Source organism: Atta colombica, unplaced genomic scaffold (genome assembly GCF_001594045.1).
Source record: "Atta colombica isolate Treedump-2 unplaced genomic scaffold, Acol1.0 scaffold242, whole genome shotgun sequence".
Lineage (NCBI taxonomy): Eukaryota > Metazoa > Arthropoda > Insecta > Hymenoptera > Formicidae > Atta > Atta colombica.
In genome coordinates this window covers 174,691-183,598 of record NW_017259341.1, presented here as the reverse complement: position 1 = coordinate 183,598, position 8,908 = coordinate 174,691, and the positions used below count along the sequence as shown (strand labels likewise).

At 28.0% G+C, this 8,908-nt stretch overlaps 1 protein-coding gene across 1 annotated transcript in view; it reads right to left on the bottom strand.

The window, feature by feature from the left end:
• LOC108688840 (xanthine dehydrogenase 1-like) overlaps window positions 1-8,908 on the bottom strand; it is a 15,490-nt gene that overhangs the window by 146 nt on the left and 6,436 nt on the right. Inside the window, exons 8-16 of the mRNA XM_018195308.1 lie at window positions 6,499-7,014; window positions 5,855-6,038; window positions 4,209-4,505; window positions 3,386-3,824; window positions 2,939-3,067; window positions 2,700-2,830; window positions 2,092-2,353; window positions 1,726-1,822; window positions 1,338-1,465 (exon numbers count right to left, since the gene is read on the bottom strand). Coding sequence (XP_018050797.1) covers window positions 1,338-1,465; window positions 1,726-1,822; window positions 2,092-2,353; window positions 2,700-2,830; window positions 2,939-3,067; window positions 3,386-3,824; window positions 4,209-4,505; window positions 5,855-6,038; window positions 6,499-7,014 — 2,183 coding nt within the window. The remainder of the gene's footprint in view (window positions 1-1,337; window positions 1,466-1,725; window positions 1,823-2,091; window positions 2,354-2,699; window positions 2,831-2,938; window positions 3,068-3,385; window positions 3,825-4,208; window positions 4,506-5,854; window positions 6,039-6,498; window positions 7,015-8,908) is intronic.

Sequence of the window (8,908 nt, the reverse complement as noted above, 5' to 3'; positions counted from 1 at the left end):
AGGAAAATTGAAACGTAGAAGATTTAAATTTTTAATTTCATTTATTATATTTAAATCTTTTGCGACATGAACTTTCCGGATGACCCAATATATATACATATCAAAACATTATTTTATTATAACAGTTTTCTACAAGAAAATACGCATATATGTAATTCATACTCAATCGCAAAAACAGACTATTAAATTTTAGCACAAATTTTTAATATCTTTGAGAAGTGATATCTTAATGGAAAATTATTATAGCGAGATGAAACAAAACTCAAATTAAAACTCGAACATTCACCTTAATAATTGTGCAGATCAAATTTAAAATACACAAAGTAAATTACTAAATGACGGAAGTTGAAGAAAAACATTGTAAGATAGGGAATAAAATTTCTTATTCGGATTAATTGCGTTGCTCAGGGAAATTGGTTGTAAATCACAAAAGTGCACGAGTTTTTAAGATCATTAATTTCAAAATAAATTCATGGAATATTTTTCTACAATTCTTTTTGACAAAGTATTACAAAACGGACAACTTTTTCTTGCAAACTTATTGTTAGTATAACTTAGAAATCATTATACAAAATTTTACCAAAAAAGAAATTAAAATGTGAATTTCAAATCTTGCCTCAGTAATGCAATAGTTTGAATAAAAAATTTTTTTCTTAGTTTTTCAATAACTGGTTTCAATGTCTGCCATTTTGTAACACACTGTATAATTCAAATTTGATCAACGAGAATGTTCAAGCTTTAATTTGAACTTTGGTTCATCTCGCTATGATGATTTTTTAATAAAATATGATTACTTAAAAATATTAAAAATTTATATTAAAATTTAATGGCTCGTTTCTTGCGGGTGAGAATATAAGAAAGAATTATAGAAGAAACAATAAATCACATATTTAATTACATAAACTAATATTTTTAATTATTTTACTATAAAATTTAAATGTGTGCGCGCGCGTGTGTGTGTGTGTGTGTATGTGTGTGTGTGTAGCCAGCTTTGGATAATATATATCGTTAATCATGATTAATATAAACATGGTATCATATAATAGTTTCAAAGAAACAATTAAAATGATATGAGACCATAAAATTCGACAACACTTTTCGTTAAATTGTTGTCTCATTCATTTCGTTTTAAAAAGAAAAGGAAATAAAAAATCAAATCGTAAAAGAATTTAAAAAATGTTTTTTAAATATAAGCACGACAATAAAGATCAATAGCGATTAAATAATTAGTAATTGTTGCAAGAACTGTAAAAATGAATGAATACAATTAAATTAAATTAATACAATTAATAAAATTAGCTGATTGGAGTTGTATCATAAGGATGAATGTATCATATTTCTGAATAACACTTACTCAGTTGATACCACTCTTCCTTCATCCCTACCTCTGCTCTAGCGGAATTCAATGCGTAGCGAAACGCTATTGGAATGACATAACTCATACAAAGCGGTGCTTCATCGATTGCTGCAAAAATATTTTTAGAATTAATCAGAAATCGATCTTTTAATATTTCTATTTCTGACCCTGAACAGAGATCTTTTATTTTTAAATGTTTTCTTATTTAAATTAAATGAATTATTGAAAGACTTAAGACAATTAAATTTTTGAACCTGAAAATTTTTTTAAATGAATTTTCAGGAATTCTTAAATTTTATACAAACATATAAAAAATCTTTAAAATTTTATAGTAAAAAGTAATTTAAATAAAAGGGTTTTGATTTTACCTTTTGAACCGTAGACAACAACTTCATTGTATGAGTTTTTGCATAAGTATACGCGAAAATCTTCGGGAATATCCTTCGCTCCTGGTGGTTTGTAATTCTGTATAAATAATCAGATATTTTAGATAATTATATATTTTTAGAATCTCGCGTTGTGTTCCGTTGCATAACGAGCGAAACACAAGACAAAGCATCATTTTATTACTGTTCGACACGAACATGAAATAAGGTATCATTTTATTATTGTTCGCAGTATTAAATAAAAATAAAACGATATATCATGCGCATTATGCGTGCAACGAAATGCAACCTCGAAGTAATTTTAGCGATATTAAGTGTATCGAAATTTGATAACAACAACATATGTACCCATGTTCTATCAGTAATTAATTCTCCTGTATCAGGAGCATATACCAGATCCTCAGAAGTCCAGTATCCTATTCCCATCACGAAAGCTCCCTCCACCTGACCAACATCAATTTTCGGATTCATACTTAAACCAGCATCGATCATCAAATCAACTCTTCTAATAATATGCTGACCGGTCAACAAATCAATCTCGACTTCAGCAGAGGTGACGCCATAAACGGCGTAAGGCTTCGTCTTAGCTTGCATTAGCCCAGTCATCAACCTGCCAAGAAATGGAATGTGTTGTATAATAATTAATAATGTGTGTAACATCTAAAAATCTCTTCGTACTTTATAAATACAAAGTTTAAATCTATTTCGAAATCATTCCAAAAGCATATGATAAATACGTTTTAATACTTATACGTTTTAATAATTTTAAAAAAATACAAATGATTTCTTTAAACTATATATTTTTTTATAATGTATAACTTATTTTAAGCAAAAGATAAGATAAATGTTTCTTCCCAAAGGAAGTACAATATTATCAATTTGTAATTTTCAATTTTAAAACATTGTATGATATATATATATCACTGATGTGTCAAATATAATTTAATGACATTTACATGTAACGTGCGTATAAACTAATGCCTTCTTCATATGCTTTAAAAATGAGATCCCTCCATGTCGGATTTTTCATTTTTTTTCTTATTGGCTCGAGTCTTTCTAAAATCTGTGTGCAAGCTTGAATTGTTGCCTGAAATAAATGCAATAATCAATGTCATTATGTTTTTCGTCACTGTGAAAGATGATATATATATATAATATCGTCTTCCACAGTGATGGAGACAAATTGGATTCTTACGTATTCACAGGATTCTGTAGTAATGCTGTGCCCTGTAGTCGATTTATTTGATGTCGCTAAATTATTGCTTTGTTTAACGGAGATTAATTTGATATCAATATTCAGTATGCAAGCTGTTAATTGAACAATCTGGTGAATTACAAGAATTAATTTTAAATCGGCAGAAATCTAAATCGTCTTACGTACTAAATCAAACTTTTTCCAATTTCAATAATTTTATAAGATAATTAATATATGTATTAAAAATATAGAAAATATATATCCAAAATATATATCCAAAAAAAGCGAAAAAAATCTAGAAATTTGAGACAGTTTCGATTCTATAATTTTCCAGAATAGAAACTTAATTTCAAAGAAATAAATTTTTAAATACAAATTTTCAATAATTTTATGATAATTAGATGAAAATCATGAAAGAATTTGCTTTAAACTATTGCATTTTCATACCTTGGTATTTATACCTTGATCAATCTCAATTCCACTGTGCGTCACGCATACAGAACCGTCTCGTGCGCAGACTGACACAATAGCCTCGAATTGTCCTTCATACGTTATCAAATATTTCATCGGTATCATGGCAATTCCCTTTTTCTTCCAGCGATTGTGAAAATTAAAGTCATCAATGGATTCCTTGTTCATGTTGTAATTCGTCAAATTTGACAAATCTTTTATCATGGTTTCTAGTACGGATTTATCCATATCATTCATATTTGCTAATCTGACCTCAATTGGATCCTTCTTCGTCACTTTCGCAATATGCTCCATTATATTTTCCATTATAGCCACTGCTTCCGTAGATCCTGATGCCCGGCAAAATGTGTTTGATGGTAAATCGGTTCTCACATCGAATCCGTTGAACTTCCAAGTATCGGTTAAATAGCAGCTTCTAATGATAAAAAATCGTTTGTGAGTATATTTAATTAAAAATGAACGATTAATCATCACATACACATGATAGAGTATTTTCAAATTTGATTTTAATTATTTATTGAAATTATTTAATCATTGTTAATTGAAATAATTTTTTTTATTAATATTAATATTAATATTATATTTTTTCCTTTTTTGAATGTATTTCAAAATTTTGTTTGAAATAAAATAAAAATAGTTTAATTTACTTATAACTGATTAAAAATTTTCCACTGTATTTTAAAATATTGTATAGAAAATGCATTGGACAAATTTTAATATTAGAGAAGTGTTTTAATACTATATATTATTGTTACAAATTGCTTAAATTTTTATTTATTTACATATTACATTTCAATACCTTTGCATGTAAAAAGTTACCAATTCAGCTTGTGGTTCGTTGAAACTAGAACCGCAGTTACTCCATTGATTTGATATGAGATACTGTATAACTCCTTCATTGTTTACAACGATATCGTATTCTTGACGCGCAGAACATCTCTTACCTATCGATTGCATATTACTCTCTATTGTCATGATGAATCGCGCTGGACGATTCAATTTATGACATACCAATGCGCAAGCACATGAAATTTGTGCGTTGCGTGAGATTTTTGATCCGTACGAACCGCCAAGTCGTCTGACATGTACATTGATGCTAGAAAAATTATATTCACATGATTGATGCTAATTGTTTTACAAAATGCATTTTGCAATCTTATTTTGATTTACTTATTGTTTATTTAATAATTGTTTATTTAATGTTATTTATTTTATAAAAAAAAGTAAGGACTTCTAAGTTAGAACACATTTCCTATATTAAATATACAATTTCAATTTTTGCTTGAAGGAACTTTCTTTTCAATTTCCCGATATCATCATGTGATTAATATTAATAATATAGACATTATTGAATATAGATAATAATTTGTTTTACAATAAATATTTTACATAAAGTGCTGTGAAAAGTTTATTGCAAATAATATCAGCCGGAGATTCAAGATTGAAAATTTAATTATAACGTGTACAGATCGTAGAATTCAAAATGTATTGTATTCACTCAAATATTAAGGTTTAACTTTCTCTTGCGACGATATGAGAGGAAAATTACAATCGATATAGTACAATAAATTACTTGCTAAATGAAGTCTTATTTTTTTAGTTTTTCTTTAAAGATATAATAATTCCCTATCTCGAAACCTATAAAATATGTGGCAAATTAAGATGTCTGTAATATCTATATCATGTAGAAATATAAAATAATTTCTGAAATACTTAGCTATCAACTGCTGCAAGCGCCCCTGCAGCGATTTTTGACAGATAAAAAATATACCATTATTTCAGAAATTATTTTACATTTCTACGCAACATAGCGGACATTTCAGTTTGCTGCATATTTTACATGCTTCAGAATTACGACATTAGGTTATAAAGGAAAAACTGAAAATATAGCTAGTAATATTGTTGTGTACTGCTCTTATTAACATTTTAACAAAAAATGTTGCATAATTATATTTTTTAGACTGATTTTATTTTAGAAATCATTTTAAATTGATTTTATAAAAGTAACGGCAAAGTTACAAATAGTTACTTTTTAAGTAATGATAACTATAACGAGTTATTTTTAAAAATTAGTATCGATAAATTATTTACTTTTTTTAACTCAATAATGAGTAATTATAACTTATCTTTTAAAGTAACTTACCATTTCCGGACAATTTGTTGGTAAATTATTATGTATAAATTTAACTTCAATTATAACTTTATAATTTTACAAACAATTATAACTTTACAAGTTCGACTATAAACAAAAATAATTTTATTTTTAATTTTACTTATATATGAGAGTATGTACACCTTTAATAGTGGACCTCTCAAAATTATCCCACTATAATTGTCATAATTATATATGCTGTTACAGTATAAATTATGGTATAACAATTGGGCGGATACAACATATGAATGACTTGATAGATTAATGATTGACTTGATAAATTAATGAGTTACCTATTATTCTGAACATTAAGACAATTTGCGATCGATACTTGAATGAGATCCATCCATTGTGATGACGGATAGACGTCCATACCACCCTCTACAGGAACGCATACGCAAAATTGAGTCTCTATGGGGTAATGATATTGGCCACCGCTTTGAAAAACACCTTTTAATACATGTTCAATATCGTTCCCTGTAAAATATTAAAAACTGATATTTTTTATCACACTCGCACACACGCACGCATGCACAACGTATATTATCTTTTGATTTCTAAAGTATTTATTCTCTATCTAAATTCTTTACTAAAAATGTTTATTCTCTATCAAAAATATTTATTCTCTATCTAAGCTTCAATCTTTTATTATTAAGCTTTTAACGAATAATGACTAAAACTTCTGAATACCATTCATCAGACTATTCTTGACAATATATTCTTATCTTATGTCAACATCATGGGGGATGACTTCCCTCAATTGAATAATGAACATTTTTATTAATTACTATCAGTACTTATACTATTTCACAAGTTTGCAAATATGCATATTTTATTTTTTCGCAAAACTTAGGACATATATTTATTATTTTATTTTTTCTGGATTATAATCAAATATGAAAAATGTTATTAAATGTCATTCTTTATCAACTTCTACCTTTCCTCTTTGCTGGAATTTTGATGCTCTGCCTAATTCTAGTTTCATCACCCACATCAAGAGCATCCTCAATACTTATCACTGGATTTTTCATACGTTCGCTATATGTAATTTCTATCAATTTTGCAGCTTCATTCGCCACATTATGCGTTTCCGCGACGATTACGCCAACCGGTTGGCCAGCATACAAAATATCCTTTTCGGCAAACAATAGTTCATCCTCTGGCAAGGACATCAACTTGCTGGCGGCAGAAATGCATAAATTCTTTCCTGGTATATCCTGGGCGCTGAAAAACGCCACTACACCCTCCTTTTGAAGAGCCCAACTTGCATCTATTCCACAGATCTCGCCATTGCCAACATTTGTGACGACAAAAGCGCAAAATACTTCTCTAGGAAATGGAAGCAGATCATCGCAATATTGGGCTTCGCCTGATGTCTGCTTGAGAGATTCTAATTTTGGCATAGGCTCATTTATTGGCCACAAATCCACATGCGTAATGTAGTTTTGTTTTCCTAAAATGATTATATTTTTCTTGTATGCACAATTTCAGACAATTATTCATACATTACGTGTTTTTTAATAAACAAATCAATTTAAAACCATATTCTTCTATACTTTTGATGCATAGAGAGAAAGATTTATTTTGATTTAAAAATTCTATTTATGTTTATTTTATTGAAACAATAATTAAATTTAATTATAAGTCTAAATCTAAATTGGCTCTTGAAAAATTAACATCCAACATAAAATAAAAAATATAAAATAAAAAATGGGCAATTAAGAGCTTTAAAACGCGGTAATTGATGCGCATATATAAATATATTTTTTGACAGTGTCTGATCTATTATATAAAATAAAATAAATAACTGAACGTTTCGACTGTATTCAAGCCATCTTCAGCAGCCTCCGATCATAGAAAAATTGTTTATTCGTATGTTCAACAGTGTAGTAGCAATACATGTGCAATAAGTAAGTCTATACAGATTCCCACGTCCGGGGTATAAGTAACCGTCAATTGATAAGCTAAGTGCGAGCTAAATCAAAATATAATTCACAAGAACGTTACTGGAAAAATCATTAACAAGAACGTTACTGGAAAAAAGGATAACAAAAACTAGAGACTTACACACTGCAACTCATAATTGCACAATATTATAATAAAACATAATTTAAAATCACAAAGATAAAATAAAATAATTTCTTAAAAGCAACATAGCATTCGTAGTGTCAAAGAAATATCGACTAAGGTAAGAGAACATTGGGAAATAAACATTCTAAGGAAGCAACAAATAAAGTTGTCAAAAGTTGTTACCGGATTGAAAAATAATTTAGATAGTCATTTAAGTACTCCAATTAAAATTTGTTGATTATGTTCGTGTAAACGTAGTATAAGAACTCAGTGTCTGATTTCGAATTTAGGCTATTTTCCTAAATTTTAATATGAAGCATTTCAGACACTAACCTTTTCCCAATATATCTCTCATTATCCAAAATTTTTAGTTTTGATTGGAATATTACTCCAATCAAAATCATGTTCGGATTACAATCTATGTTCAGAAATGACAGACAAGTTATCGCTCTTCTTATTGATGTCACTTTTATATTCATTAATTCTAACCTTTAATTTTCGGCCTGTCTGTCCAACATAAGAAGTATTGCAATTTTTACACTTAATTTTGTACTATATTTTTCTTAGAATCGTGATAAAGAACGTCTTTGTGTGCTTTAATGATTCTGTCAAGTTTGTTCAAACTGAAGAAAGACAATTTAACATTGTGATTTTTTAACAATGCTCTTAAATTTGTTATAAATACAAGACAAAAAAGGGATGGCAAACCACGAAGTTGTTTTATAGTCGATGTTAGTTTTCTTAGTTTGTTTAAGACGTTTTAAAAGAGACCTTAATTGTGAATTAATCGTTACAAAAATAAAATTAATAGAGTAGTCATTGTCCAGAAAAGTCTTAATAATAAAATTAAGATTATCCTTATGATATTTTGGATGAGATAGTAAAAAAGCTCTGTTCACTATTCTCATAAGAACACTTCTCTTTTAGAAAGAGGATGAAGAGACAAGAAACTGAGATACCTCCCCGAAAAAATTAATGATAAATATTTATAATTTATGATAAATATTAAATTCTAATTTTTCGTTCGTCTTAATAATCATCACATCCAAAAAATTCAACCAGTCACAAGCAACTTCCAAAGTGAACTGCAATCTTAAAATGAAAAGAATGAAATATTTCTAAAAATTCCTCAATTAGGTGATTAGGAATAATAGTCACAATGTCCACATATCTAAATTAATTTTATATGAAAACTATTTCTATATATTTATGAGAAAGCTCCATTTGTTTATAAATTTATTGAAACTTTTGACCGTCACTCTATATATATATATATA